The sequence below is a fragment of the Melospiza melodia genome, chromosome 22, assembly GCF_035770615.1.
Source record: "Melospiza melodia melodia isolate bMelMel2 chromosome 22, bMelMel2.pri, whole genome shotgun sequence".
NCBI classification, from domain to species: Eukaryota; Metazoa; Chordata; class Aves; order Passeriformes; family Passerellidae; genus Melospiza; species Melospiza melodia.
In genome coordinates, this window is record NC_086215.1 from 4,441,922 (window position 1) to 4,457,187 (window position 15,266).

Here is a 15,266-nt window from a genome sequence, read left to right on the forward strand (position 1 = left end):
AGAGCAATGTGGAGTTTCCCCTTTGGCTGCATGCCATCCCAATTGCTGCCTGGAGAGCTGAGGTGTGTGGGAGGATGGGTTTGGTCTGTGGGGTGCTGAGGGTGCCACACACACCCGTGGAGCCCCTGCAGCCCCCAGCAGTGTGGGGAACTGGCCTCTCTCTCCGGGCAGTGCTGAGAACGGCCCTTCAACATCCCAGGGTGGTGGGAGGGGGATTTTCCTGGGTTGGGAGTGGCTCCACATGGAGCCAAGGCTTTCACTGTTCTTTAGGAAGTGTCAATGCCAGAGTTAAATAGGGAACATGGGGAAAAATAAATAAATCTGTGGACTTTTTGTCTATCTAAATCCCAGGGAGTGGGGAATCACAGACTTAACTGCACATCTTGAACCCTTTTCCCATTTCTATCCCTGTTCCATGGTAGCACTGGGGTAGTTCAGCTTGCAGGGAGCCCAGCCCAAAGCAGGTGTTAAACATCCTGGCAGCTGTGCTGATGAGGTTTTAGCAAAGCCTGAGCAGGACAATGGTCCTGCTGCTGGGCTGCAGTTATGTGGGAGGAGGGAGATCCCACAGAGATGGATCCTGTGCTCCTGCTCCTCCTTGGAGCCTAAGGATTGTGCACAGCAAAGATCAGGCTTGAGCATTGCTCTGAAGTTAAAATCAGACTTTTAGGCCCAAGTTCTGCCAGCATTACACATGAGGGCTGATCCAGTTCCCACTGGGGGAGATGTTCCTGATTTAAAGGGCTCATGGTTAAACCTCTGCCCTGCCCTGGGCCTGGCTCACAGTGGGAAGAAGAACCCCATTAGTGATGGTCCCCATTGCCCAGCTGGGCCCCAGCTCTGCCCCAGGGCCCTTCCCTGGCCCTGCCCTGCTCAGGTGAGTGCAGCTGGACTGTTGTGAAGGGAAGGTAAGCACTGTGAAAACAAACCTGGAGCTGATGCTGAGACAAACTGGACATTTTCAGTGCCTGTTGTACTGCCCAACCCAGGGGAATCCTCGCTCGTGCTTTGCCTGCCAGAGATGGCTTCTGTTGCTGGCTTGAATGAGCTCAGTGTTGTCTGCTCCTTCATTGAACATTCCTGTGCTTTTCTCTTTTCTCTTTATTTGAAGATCGAGTCTGATTTTCGGTCTGTGCCTAACTCTGAGCTGCTTGTGTTTTTAACCTGAGAGAAACCGAGTGCATGCCTGAGACTTGAGTTCTGGAACTCTTTGATGGGATTGGTGGAATGCAATGCTAATGGCCCCAAAACTGAGCTGGCATTGAAAGAATCCATAGATCCAACAAGCCCCCCAATTTCAGCATGAGCTCTGTAGCCAAATGAGCAAGAAATGTGGGTCAGTTCAAAGTGACTTCTGGTAAAACAATAATCCAAGGGAAATTTTTGCTCATCTTTACCAAGCAGAGCTCCTTATGATTATATTTGCTGCTTCACTGCTCAATAGTTTAAAGTGGAACATTTTCTCTCTTTAGCTCACTCAGTCAAATAAGTGGCTGTGATCAGAGATCCACAAAAAAGTGAATTATGGAACGAGGGAATAATTTTTCATCTCCTTAAAATAGGAGGGCAAGAGGGATCTGGCTTTTGCATGTTTTGTTTTGGAAAGAACCCTCTCTAGATTAGCTCATTGGGGCAAGAATCCTCTTTTCCCCGAAGAAAAAACAAAATGGGGTGAGGGGTGGGGAAAATCCTAGAAAACAAATGAAAATCAGAACCTGCCTCCAGCAGTTCTTTGATCCACTTGTGCAGACACATTTAACGAGAATTTGGAAAACCAGCAGTTTTCCTAAGGCATCTTCCTGCTGGTGAAAGCTCCACCTCCCCAATTGACTCGCTGCCCTTGATCCATCTTCCAAACAATCTTCTGGTGCCGTTTCTCCTTGGCAAACCTGTCCAGTTCCACGCTGTACAAACACTGGAAACCTCCAGGCTGGAAAACATCCTCATTCTACCAAGGATGTTTGAATCTTCACTGGACAGTGCCTTTCTTTCCAGTCAAGGACAGTCCCTTGCCAGTGTCTTGGCTTAAGTTCAATTCCCTGTCGAAAATGAGCTGACCAAGACTTTCAACCAACCTCATTCCTTTTCAAAATAAAAATCTGGCACCATCCCCCCTCTTGAGTCTTGAGGGGGAGAAAATCTACCTTGCTCTAAGCAAACCAGCCCTCCAAGGACAGCGTGACAGGGCCTTTTCCTTTTCTCTCATTGAGCCAGTAGCAGAGGGGAGGGCTCTTGTGGAGAGGGGTTTTCTCATTCTTGCTGCATGTGGAGTGATCTGCACTGACGAATGTTTCTTTTGGAAGGTTTTCTGGTGGCCGATTTGCTGCTTAGATCGTGAAGCTGGTAATTTTAATTTCTTTTTTGCGGGCTGTGGTTTCGAGTCGCGGTCGTTTCTGAAGGACACAAAACCTTTACTTTCCACAGGACAACTTCATCAACCTCAGCTTCCTGCGGCTCTTCCGGGCAGCCAGGCTCATCAAGCTCCTCCGCCAGGGCTACACCATCCGCATCCTGCTCTGGACATTCGTGCAGTCCTTCAAGGTGAGCCTTGGCACTGTGGGGAGAGGTTCTAGGGAGAGGGTCGTGCTTGGTGCACGTGGAGCATCTTCCAGTGAGGATCCAAGAGCTTCCCTGGTCTTGGAATGGCCTCTCTGCAACTCCACAGAGTGATTACAGGAATTCAGAATTCAGGAATTCTGCAGAAAAGAGGATTGGTGAGCACTGCTCAGCTACAGGAATATTAATTCTGCAGAAAATCAAACTAGTTAGCACATTATTAATTCAACTGGTTAGCATATCAAGGGATGTTAATTCTGCTGAAAGTGAACTGGTTTGCACTGACCATTCCTAGGAATATTATTTCTGCTAAAAATGAGCTGGTGAGCACTGCCCAGCCCCAGGAATATTAATTTTCTACAGAAAAGAGAGCAGGTTAGCACTGACCATCCTCTAAAGGCTGCATTGTGGAGGATGAAGGGCTGCTTGCTCATGCAGAGTCCAGCAAGTGCTCAACACTCAGGTTACCCTAGAGATGACCCCAAAATCCCTCTGGCAAAGTCTGGATGCTAAGGAATTTGCATAAAGAAGCAGTGGCCTGACTGATGAGTGCCTTGTTCTTCACCTGCAGTGAGTTTAAGGTTAAATTACCTGCCCCAGGATTTGGGTGTGGTGGGATCTGGCACAGGTGAAAGCCAGCCCCTGGAGCTTTGGTAACAAAAACTGTGAAGCTGTAGAGCCACAGGCCTGGGTTTGATGATTGGAGGATTAAAATAATGAGGTTTTGTTGAGGTTTTGTTGTGAAGTTGAGGCAGTTGCTTTGCCTGGTTTCCTTTACCTCTGCCCTTCTTCCCACCAATCCTCAGCACACTGAATTAGCTGTTTTCTGGATCTGGAAAAGCCCACATGCCCCAAAGCTGGTTGTTTTTACAGCTCTCAGCTGGTTTGCAGCCCATTTTTCATTGTTTGGTGCTTTAACTCTGGTCCTGGGGCTTGCTCAGGCTCTGCAGAGCAGGAGAACACCGAATGTGGAACCAGGATTTGTGGCAGTGATCCTGGGCTCTGGCACACCAACACTCATGGGCTGGGAGCTGTGGTGCAGAGCCCCAGCCCCTCTGTGGGGTCCATCAGGATTTTGGGGCTGATCAGAGGGATTTCCATGAGGATTTCTGGGTTGATCAGAGGGATTTCCATCAGAGGGATTTCCATTAGGAATCACTCAGGACAGAGTGGATGGATTTTGGGAGAATGGGCTCAGCCTTTTCCACCACAATCCCAACCCTTCCCAAATCCCGTGTCCAGAGTGTGGCCCTGATGCAGAGCATGACGTTCCTGGCCTTCATGAGGAGCTGTTTGTCTGTCTGTCGCCCCAGCTCAGAGCTCTCAGGCCCTGTCCCTCATGCAGAGGTGTCCAGCAGAGATGTCCATCAGTTCTTTTTCCCAGGTTTCCTCCAGGTTTTGTCCCAGAGGTGCCTCAGGCCCAGCGATGGCAGCTGGGCCGGGGATGGCATTGTCCTGCTCTGCTCTGGGCTGGGCCTCACCCCCAGTGCTGGGGAGTTTTGGGCACCTCAGTAAGAAAAAGCTGTGAAAGAGTGTCCAAAGGAGAGACACAGGGATGGGGAAGGCTCTGGAGAGGCTGTGAGGAGCAGCTGAGGGCTCTGGGGTTGCTCAGCTGGGGCAGAGTGAGGGCAGAGCTCCCCGGGGCTGCAGCTCCTCCCGAGGGGCAGCTCCCATCTCTGCTCTGGGCCAGGGACAGGAGCCAGGGCACGGCTGGGGCTGGGCCAGGGCAGCTCAGGCTGGAGCTCAGGGCAAGGCTCTGCCCCAGAGGGTGCTGGCACTGCCCAGGCTGCCCAGGGAATGGGCACGGCCCCGAGGCTGCCAGAGCTCCAGGAGCCTTTGGGCAGCGCTGCCAGGGGTGCCCAGGCTGGGGCTGCTGGGGGGGCTGGGCAGGGACAGGGGTGGCACTCGATGATCCTTGGGTGTCTTTTCAACTCAAGATATTTCATGATTCTGCAATTCCTGCTCCCTTGGCCTGCAGAACTCCTGCCTCAGGCACCACAGGAGCTGGCCTGAGGGCAAGACTTCTCTATTTTTGAGTTATTACTAATTAAGAGGCATTAATTACCCATTCATTTAGCCCAAGTGGAAAATAGCTGTCACTCTCAGCCTGGGTGACATAATTACATTGCAGTCTTCACTGATTTCTTGCTAAAACTCAAAATCTTTTTGTCCTCCTGGGATTCCAAACTGGGCCTGTTTCAGAGCAGGAACTCATTTCTTGGAAATTTATTTTTTTTGCTCAGACTGAATTTCCAGCAAGGTCATTAACAATTAATGTTCATACAATGATGCACACAAAGTGTCAGTGCCTGCTGGTAGCTCCAGTGTTTGCTGCCGAACCTCAGATTGTGTTTTCCCTGCTTGCTGCTTCCAAGGACACAGAGAGACCCCTTGGAAAGCCCTGACTGTTGTGTGATCCATGAACACCTGGCTCCAGGGGTTTGTCTCCTGAGGGCTGCCAGAATTCTTCATATCCTCTTTCCAGACCTTACACGTGAAAGACTGTCTTGGTTTGAACAGACTGCTAAGGAAGGCAGGAGCCTCTCTTGAAATGGAAAATGTAAATTATGATTTTGAAATTAAGGGGCTCTCAGGCAAAGATTTGGGAGCAGGAATAACAGTTCCTTACTAGGAAAATTAAAAATACAAATGTAAAAGTACAAATAACAACAACCCACTGCCATAGTCAGACCATGCCCTGCCCCCTGTGTGCCAGGGCGGTGTCCCAGCCCCATCCCAGGGGGGCTCAGCCCTCCTGCAGTGCCAGCTGTGGCTCTGCTGCAGCAGGGATCCTGCACAAGGGGGGAGTTTTCCTCTGCAGCTCCAGGGCTGCTGCAGATGGGCCTGGGCTCCCTCTGGCCATGCAGGGCAGCAGAAAGCTGCTCCTCTGGCAGTGCAGGGGGCAAAGGCTGCTGTGCTGTGCCAGGCTCAGATTGGATCCAGGCAGGAATGCTTGGCTCCTGCCCTGGGCGCAGCATCTCCCCATGGGATGCTGGGCTTGGATCAGCCCTGCAGGGACACTCAGTGGCCATGGACAGCAGAGATCTCCTGGAGGGAGGGTTGGCTGTGGGAGAGAGAAAGAAACAACTGCCCCATGGACAGCAGAGAACTGCCCCAGCTCTGACAGATAGGAACTTATTACACAGCCCCATTTCCAACCTAAGAAAAGGACAAATGCTACAAAACTCAGTCCTGCCACGGAATTCAGTGTTTGCATTTGCTGTCATTAATCCACTTTTTCCTTTCCCACAGGCCTTGCCTTATGTGTGTCTCCTAATTGCAATGCTCTTCTTCATCTATGCCATTATAGGCATGCAGGTAAAATATTTCATTCTTTCATTCTGCCCATAAGCAGCCTGGGTTTGTTCAGAGTGCAGATGGTTGTTGCCTCCACAGCAGGAGCAGCACTGATTTGTGATGAGGAAAGTCTCTTCTTTTCTGGTGCAGGTAAATTAGAAATGAAAAAAAGGCCTCTTTTCCAACTTTAATTGTCAGCTTTTGTGTTGAAGTGTCCCCAGTGAGCTGGACAAGCCAGCTGTGGGCATGAGCCTGGATCACATTTCAGCACTGGACATCTGTGAATCCCATGGGAAAAGACTCTTCCCCTGGCTATGGACACACCAAGAGGCTGAGAGGAGGGAGCAGCCCATGCACTGCACCTTCCTGAGAAGAAATAATAAACTTTCCTTGGCCTGGGATGGAGCTGAACTGCTGGAAAGGACCTTTGTGAATACAAAGCACAATAATCTTGTGTTTAATCTCCACAACACATTTTTATCTCCCTTTTCAGCACAGAAATTATTCCAGCTTTTGAGAGCCTTTAAACAAGGACAAATTCTTTCCCTGCCTTATTTTCCAGCTCCACTTGATGTGCCTGGCTGAATCCCTTCTGTTTTCCTGCAGGTATTTGGGAACATTGCCTTAGATGATGAAACCTCCATTAATCGGCACAACAACTTCCGCACCTTCCTCCAAGCCCTGATGCTCCTGTTCAGGTAAGGAGAGGATGAAACACCCTCTGGTTTGTGTGTGAACAGCAAAAATATCTTTGTGCAGGTGCCAGTTGAGCTGCTCAGACTTTGGCATCCTATAAAATAGACATTTGTGTAAATTATCCACTCCTGCTTCCTCCTCCTCAGCAGATCGGATTCAGCCCCTCCACAAAGTGTCACCCAGAGCTGTGACCCCCAAGGCAACTCAGGCAGAAGCTGAATATAGATCAGAACCCCACTGGTTTAGCTGATTGATGTATTTCCTGCCCTGAAACTTGGTTAATTTTTTTTTTTTTAAAGTGAGAATTGCTTTAATTGGCAATTTTTGCATAACCAGAAGTCACCAGCTCCTACACCAACCCCACCTCTGCTTCAGAATTCAGGTGTTTCCCTCTGGATCCGTCCTGCCTGGAAACTTAGCATTTTCAAGTTGAAAACCAATCAATTAAAGAACAGATTTTCACCTTAAGACCTGCTCCAGCTTGGGGCACTTTGGGGGAGATGTTCCTCATCCAGCTGTGGAGACCCCTCAGTGAACAGCAGCCCCTTCCAGGGCTCAGCTCCAAGGATTCTGTGGTGCTTGGTGCTGGATCCTTGCCTGGGAGTTTCTGTGAAGCCAGACAGAAATGGAATTAGCCCTCTCTAGCTCAGAATAACCACTGGATTCAGAACTCTGAATTTTAATAAAACTGGGACATTATTCAGCCTCGTGGTCCCTCACCAGCCCCACAGCAGAGGGAGTGAGGAGCAGAGGTAGCAGGATTGGGATGGGAGCTGGTTTCTGCACAATTCCCCACAAAGGGAATGGGCCTTCAGCACCCAGGCACCAGGAGGGAAATCTGCTGTAATTCAGAGTAGCCTGGAAGTTATTCCAGGTTAGATGGAGCACTGAGTTTTCCCAAAGTTTGTGAATAAAAAGCAAAATTCCTTTTTTTCCCCTCAATGTTGAGGAGAAAAAAGGAATTTTGGGAAGCAGAAAATTTAGTGAAACAGGAATTCAGAGTAAGTGCATGTGGAGAATCCCTGACTTCCAAACCAAGGGTGCACTTCACAGGCACTGCTTTATTTTGAGGACAAACTCTCTGGGACTCCAGGGTTTTTCCTTTTGGCTCTTTTCTCTCAATAGGAAAATAGGAAATAGGGAGGGAGGAGGAAACGGGTAAAGAACATCCAGGAGACTGTGATGAAAAAGAGACCCAATCCAGCCAGCCCATGCTGGAATTTATCTGCCTGATAAAGGAAATAAGAGATTCCAGTGGAAAAGCCTGGTTTCATTTCCCATCCTCTGCACTGGCTTTAAAGCCAGCACTAGGTTCAAAAGGCAACAATCTAAACTCTGTTTACTCAGATTTGTTTAAATCAATTTGGTTTTATTCTCCACAGAAGCAATAAAGCTTTTAGCCTACCTGAACCTGTCTGGTTTCTTTTACCCCCCTGTAACAGAGGGAAATGTTCCTTCTCCTTTCTTCTTCATGAGTTGTTCCAACTCCCTGTGTAAATACAGTCTCTGCTCCTGGACACAACCTTCCCCCTCATTAATTTGGTTAATTGGGTGCAGTATTATTGCAGGGTGGCTGTCATGGGGAGGGTTGGATAAACTCAGCCTCTGCTCTGGTGTTGCAGGAGCGCCACGGGGGAAGCCTGGCACGAGATCATGTTGTCCTGCTTGAGCAACAGAGCCTGTGACCCCCTTTCTGGCCTCACCAAAAAGGAATGTGGCAGTGATTTCGCCTATTTCTACTTTGTGTCGTTCATTTTCCTCTGCTCCTTCCTGGTAAGTCAGTCCTGACCCCTCAAAGTGGAGGTGCTGCTGTGGATCCCCCAAACCCTCCTCATCCTTGTGCCTCCTCCTCATCCCTAATTATAATTTAGACACCACCAAGCCAACTTAGCTAAACCCCATTTATCATCCTGCTGATAAAATCCCTAAAGAGATCATTTAATCATTAAAGGGAAAGGGTTTATCTCTCTTCTCCCAGGGTTCTAACATTTGGAATTAAGCATTAATGGGGTTTGGCTTGATTTATACCATCCCTTGGAAGAAGGGACAGTGGGACAATGTCTGAATTCAGCAGCCTTTCCTGGGAGCATCACACTCATTTCATTGATCTGCTGAGATGGGATCCAGGCTGGATCATGCTGGAGGCAGCATCAGTGATGGGGCTGTGGAAAAATGGGCAGGAGAGGAGGAGGCAGCAGTGGCATTCCCAGGGATCCAGGGCTGTGTTCCGAGAGTTTCTCCCTGGGGTGAGGCTGCTCCTTGTAGAAACATCCAGTTATGGGACTCATGCATGCTTCTCTACCAGGTTTTAATTTTTAAAATTCTATTCTCATTCCCATTCCCCTTCCTCTTTACCTTCCACCCTTCCCTTCCCATTTTCCTTCTCCTTTCCCCTTTTTTCCCTTCCCCCATCTCCTTTCTCCCTTCTCTCTTCTCCTTTCTCCCTTTCCTTCTCTGTTCCTCCCTCTTCTCCTTTCCCTTCCTTTCCCCTTTCCCTTTTCCTCTCTTCCCCCTTTCTCATTTCCCTTCTCCTTTCTCTGCTCCCTTCTGTTTCCCTCTCTCTTCTCCTTTTCCTTCCTTTCTCCTTTTTCTCCCTTCCCCTTTCTCCTTTCCCCCTTCCCTTCTCTGCTCCCCTCTCCCTTCTTTCCCTTTTCCTCTCTTCCCCCTTTCTTCTTTCCCTTCTCCTTTCTCCCTTGCCTTGCCTTCCCTTCCCCTTTTTTTCCCTTCCCCTTTCCCCCTTCCTTTCTCCTTTCCCTTTTTCTCTCTTCCCTCTTTCTCCTTTCCCTTTTCCTCTCTTCCCTCTTTCTCCTTTCCCTTTTCCTCTCTTCCCCCTTTCTCCTTTCCCATTTCCTTCCTCGCTTCTCTTCTCTGCTCCCCTCTCCCTTCTTTCCCATCTTCTCCTTCCACATTCTCCTTTCCCTTCTTTCTCCCCTCCCTTCTCTGCTCCTCTTTCCCCATCCCCGTAGATGCTGAACCTGTTCGTGGCAGTGATCATGGACAATTTCGAGTACCTAACCCGGGACTCCTCCATCCTCGGCCCGCACCACCTGGACGAGTTCGTGCGGGTGTGGGCAGAGTACGACCCGGCAGCCTGGTACGTGCGGGACACAGGGACAGCAGGGTGGGACAGAGGGACACCACGATAAGGACAGAGGGACACTGCAGCTGTAATGCTGCACCTGAGCACGCCCAGAGCCCGTTCAACAGCCCCAGGATTTGGGTACCACTGCTGTTAAATGCTGCGATTCCCTGAGCGCTGGAGAGGAACAGAGCTGGTGTCACTGCAAGGGCGTTTCCTTCCCGCACACCCAAATCCTGCAAGCAAAGCGCAGCCAAAAATGAACAGATTAAAGCCTCAGTTCCACTGAGCCCGCCTAAATGGCCCTGGAGAAAAGTGATTTAGCACTTCCAAAAGGAGCTTTTGGTTCCTGCATCCCATCCGGAGATGCAAATCCGCAAATCTCCGGCTGTTGGCAGCACTTGAGGGAGTGGGAGAGGTTCACACCTCATTTGTGCAGCGTTGTTTTAATTGAGATCAACCTTAGTGGGTTCCCAAATGCTGTGCAGACACCTCAGGCTGCATCTGAGTCAGGTCCTGCAGGCTCTGCTCCATCCTCCCACCCGCTCCCACAGGGAATGATGTGATGCTCCTCTGCCTTAGGGTGGTTTCCTGAATAAATGGGATTTTTTCAAACAGCCTTTCCTCATTAAACACAACATTTTCCTCCTGCAAGCCTCCTTGTAGTGATACCAAACTCTACGTGGGAATTTTAGCCTTTTCAGTAATATTTAGCTCAGGAGTTGCTGTTGAAGTTATAAGATGTGCAGAATTATCAGGATGAAATGAAATGGGCCAAAGTTTGGAACTGTTTAATTCTTATATTTAATTCTCTGATAAAATATTCCTGTTTTATGAGTGGGTTAAAGGAGGGGATGGTTTTCTCACACTGGATAATGTTTATTTTTAAATTTTATTTTTTCCAAGACACAGGGGCCTGTACACTGGGCTTAGGCAGTGGAGCAGCAGCACAGACCCCAAATTAAGGAATTTTCTTTTAAATTGAGGGAATGGCCCTGCCCAATGACCACTTAAGAGCAGGACTGATTTAATATATTGCTTTTCTGGCTTTTCTGTACTGCTGCACCACAGCCCTGGTGATGGGGTTATTCTCATTTCTGGATGCTCTGTCCCAGGTCCCAATAATCCCTTGATATTCTATTTGGGAATTTGCCTGTTGGGAGACTCTTTGTTAATTTAAAGCTCTGCTAATTTTGGATCCCTTTTTTCCTCCCTGTGAGTTCCTGTGCCATGAATCTCCTCTGGATTTGTGATGCCTCCAGCTCTTCCAATCTTTCCTTTCTTTTTTGTTTCCCTTCAGCAGAGACAGAGGCAGGGAGTATTTGGATAAGCAACATCTCAAACTCCCTGCTAGGATGCAATTAAACTGCTTTCAAATCTCACTTCAAATGATTTAGCCTAACTTTAAATGGAAACTTGTTCCAAAAACCTGCATTTCTCTGAACTGTGGGGGATTTGAACTGCTCCAAGCCACCCCTACTACCAACCTGAATATTTACTCCACACTTACTACCAGCTTGTAATCTCCAGGCAGATTTTCATCCCCACGACGTCTGTGACACAGCAAATCCTTTGTGGGGATTCAGTAGGCACAAATAGCTTTTCTTTTTCCCTTTTTCTAATCCAACCCTCAATGAAAAAAATCTCAATGAAGCTGGAAACTCAGGAGTGCTCCTTAGAAAAACAGCCTTGGCTTTACATCTGTGGGAGGAGGAACACACCTGCAAGGGGGAAAATGGGATCAATGTGGATTTTTAATGTTTATATTCAGGAACTTTCCACCCAGAAGAGGCACCAGCAGCGAGTTTACAGGAAGATTTCTTGCTCTGTTAACTCTGAGTCACTCAGGGGCCAAACTTTCCACTCCCAGAGCTGCTAATGCAGAAAATGTCACACACTAAGATGCTAATTCTGGTTTTTTGTTTTTATTTTTTTTCTCTAACCCTGTTTCCTTTTCACTCTGGTGGGAAGTTATTGAGTGTGAACAGTTCCACTGAAATCACATTTTCAGAAGTGGGACTAAAATCTCCACAAATCTGAAATCCTTCCACACTTTAAGGCAGAACTTTCAATAATTTTGATTTAAGACCTTTCTGATCTTAGAGGTCTTTTTCAACTCAACTGATTTTATTATTTGATTATTCTATGATTTGATTATTCCATGATTTGAACTGAATGTGGTCACTAGCTATCACTTCTCCCAAGGTCTCTTCTTGATTATCCCAAGAAAAATGGAATTACAGTGTTTATCCATTTTTCTTAGCTTGAGACCCCCAATGAAAGATGCTCCACAACTGTTATATTTTTATTATATAGATAATATTTTAAACACAACTTAATGTGTATTTTACCCCTATTTCTGATATTAACACTGGTTTTGTTCCAAAATCCAAATTCTTGGCAACTTTTCTAGGAAAAAACATTGAAATTGAAGTAAAAAAGGCAGTTAGGAGCTGTTATTCCAACTGTCCCACCCTCCCTAGGGGGGAGTATTGGAAAACTGCTGCATTTGGGGGTGACAAAAAGCCTTGAGCTCACAAAAGAAAAAGAGAGGCTGAGAGAAATAGGGAGCCCAGGGTGGTTTGGTGAGAGTTAATTAAGAAAGTAGGAAAACCAGGATTTAAGGATGAACAGGGAAAGAAAACACAATTGGATTTATAGGAGCTTTTATTTGTTCAACATACAGAAAGTGAGTTCTTTATCAGTTTTATTCCTCTCCCAGTGCCCACCCAGTGGGGATAGTGGTGATGCTGCTCTGGCCATCCCATTGCCATCAGCTGTCCCCAGAGCACTCAGGAGGAGCTGCAGGTGCTCCCAAGGGGGCTCTGGGCTCTCTGGGATAACGGGATGCTGAGGGAAATCAGATTTAAACAAAAGGTTGTGGCTGCTCCATCCCTGGCAGTGCCCAAGGCCAGGCTGGAGGGGCTTGGAGAACCCTGGGATGGTGGAATGTGTCCCTGATATGGCACGGATGGGATGGACTTTAAGGTCTTTCCACCCCAAACTGTTCTGGAATTCTCTGAACCGGGAAAAGGATCCCTGTTTGTCCTGATTTTGTGCCATGATCTCCCAAGGCAAAGCATCTGTTGGTTTTCCAGCCTTCCTCAAACTCTTGGAGAGCTCAGGGAAGCGTTCAGCCGTATTTGCGACCCCCTGATTTTCCAGAATCCTTCTAAAATTGTAAGGAAAGTGTAAACTTGGTGCTTCAGTTAAACCAAATCCTTTTTAGACCCACAATTAGGCCTGGAGCCAAGACTTGCATGGTTCCATTTCCTCTCAAATTCACAGTTTGGACTTGATTGGAGAAGGCTTTGAATAGACCTTAATTCTTCACATCCCAAAAAGCAGCAACACTGAAAGAGTTCTCCCAAAACATTCCAGCCTTCTTTACAGAATGCACCAAAATAAATACAGAGAGGCCAAATGCCTTGGTTTGAAAAGCCAGGTTATCTGCTAAGGAAGGCAGGAGCCTCCCTTGAAATGGAAAAGGTAAACCCTCTCCCTCTGAATTACTATAAATTTGAAATTAAGGGGCTCTCAGGCAAAGATATGGGAATAGGAATAACAGTTCTTTAATAGGAAAATTAAAAATACAAATGTAAAAGTACAAATAAAACAAACCATTGAATACAACCTGCCCCTCTGTGTGTCAGGGGGTGTCCCAGCCCCATCCCACGGGGGCTCAGCCCTCCTGCAGTGCCAGCTGTGGCTCTGCTGCAGCAGGGATCCTGCACAAGGGGGGAGTTTTCCTCTGCAGCTCCAGGGCTGCTGCAGATGGGCCTGGGCTCCCTCTGGCCATGCAGGGCAGCAGAAAGCTGCTCCTCTGGCAATGCAGGGGGCAAAGGCTGCTGTGCTGTGCCAGGCTCAGATTGGATCCAGGCAGGAATGCTTGGCTCCTGCCCTGGGCGCAGCATCTCCCCATGGGATGCTGGGGTTGGATCAGCCCTGCAGGGACACTCAGTGGCCATGGACAGCAGAGATCTCCTGGAGGGAGGGTTGGCTGTGGGAGAGAGAAAGAAACAACTGCCCCATGGACAGCAGAGAGCTGCCCCAGCTCTGACAGATGGGGATAGAATACACAGCCACATTTCTAATCTAAGGTACCAAAGCATTCCGGTTTTCTTCAGAGGTATTTTTGAAGTTCAGCTCTTCTCACCTACAAGCTGGTTATACAAAAAATTTAAGAAATATAATCCTGCTGTTTAATTAGCTGAAATTATTGTGGGAAGTTAATGAGACTGACCATAAAGCTTCCAGGAGGTGTCTGATTTCTCCTTCTCATATTGAAAGTGGGATTTTCCCAGTGCCAATGCCCAATAGGCTCTGGAGGTGACACTTTCTGCTCTCCCAGCAAATTCCTCATTGCTCAGGAATGGCCCTGCTGGGGTTATGTAGGAGGTGACAGTGGCAGGGAAAGGTTCCCAAGGTTTTAAAGCAGCTAATTTGAATCCTGGCAATAATCCATTGAAGAGCTGTAATAAAATCCCAGGTATAATCCATTAAAGGGGCTCTTTGTAGCCTGCAGGCTCTGGGTGTTGGGCAGGAGAGTCTGGAGGCTGATGCTCAGGACAGGGAATTAAAGCATGAGTGGGAAAGGAAACCAAATGCTTGGGAAGCCTTCCACACAGCACTGAAGGTTTCCCAGAGGAAAATCCAAGGATATCAGGTTGGGTGAGCAGTTGGAAGTTCTCTCTGTGTGTTAAAGTGGCTCCTTCCTTTCCAGACTAACCTTTCTTTTCAGCGTGTTTTGCCCTTCCAACCTGTCCTGTTCGCCTGTGGAAAAGCTGATTCTTCCCTGTTTCCCTGTGGAAAAGCTGATTTTTTTTCCTATTTCCCTGTGGAAAAACTGATTTTTCCCTGTTTGCCTGTGGAAAAGCTGATTCCTGTTGGATTTTGCTGTCATAACCTCTGGTGTTTCCTTTCCAGTTGCCGCATTCATTATAAGGATATGTACAATTTGTTACGTGTAATTGCTCCACCCCTGGGCCTAGGAAAGAAGTGCCCTCATAGGGTGGCCTACAAGGTTTGGAATTTCAGAGATCCCTCCAGCATCTCTAGTCCTGGTTCTGTTTCTTTTTATCCCCTCTTCCCTCCCCCGAGTGCAAATGCAACCAGTAGAGAACAGAAAGTGTAACGTAACCAATCCCTTGCCTGAAAAAAGGAATGATTGACTGACTGCCTCCTTTCTCCTCCATGCATCCCTTCCCTGTCTCCTCCCACACCCCAGCTGGCTGGGGACAGGCAGTTTTATGGGACAGGGAACCCTCCAGCTTCCATCCTGCCAGCTCCAGCTGGGAAGTCCTGGGGAAAATTATCCCAGCACTTCAATAGATTCCAGAGAGAAATGGCATCCCACGGTTTCCAGGGAGCAGCAACTTTGGTTTGGCTTCGTAGCATTGTTGAGTGATCAACTTCCTGAGCTGGAAATCCATTGGATCTGGGCAGAGATAAGGGATGAGGGATGAGTGTTCCATGGTGCCACAGCCAGAGATGACCTGGGGGTTAAATGATGTCTCTAAGCCGTGGTGGACACCCAGGGAAAGCTCCTGCTCATGGCAAAGGGGGAGTTCACTGTGCTTGGGAGCCCAGGTGGGGGATTTGGGACAGATCTTGCTGAGAAATCAGCATGGGATGGGCA

At 48.1% G+C, this 15,266-nt stretch overlaps 1 protein-coding gene across 12 annotated transcripts in view; it reads left to right on the forward strand.

The window, feature by feature from the left end:
• Nucleotides 1–15,266, forward strand: part of CACNA1B (calcium voltage-gated channel subunit alpha1 B) — a 325,706-nt gene that overhangs the window by 276,012 nt on the left and 34,428 nt on the right. For all 12 annotated transcript variants that reach the window (XM_063174370.1, XM_063174372.1, XM_063174374.1 and 9 more), the window contains 5 exons: nt 2,425–2,541; nt 5,809–5,874; nt 6,460–6,551; nt 8,172–8,322; nt 9,516–9,643. In XM_063174370.1, coding sequence (XP_063030440.1) covers nt 2,425–2,541; nt 5,809–5,874; nt 6,460–6,551; nt 8,172–8,322; nt 9,516–9,643 — 554 coding nt within the window. The remainder of the gene's footprint in view (nt 1–2,424; nt 2,542–5,808; nt 5,875–6,459; nt 6,552–8,171; nt 8,323–9,515; nt 9,644–15,266) is intronic.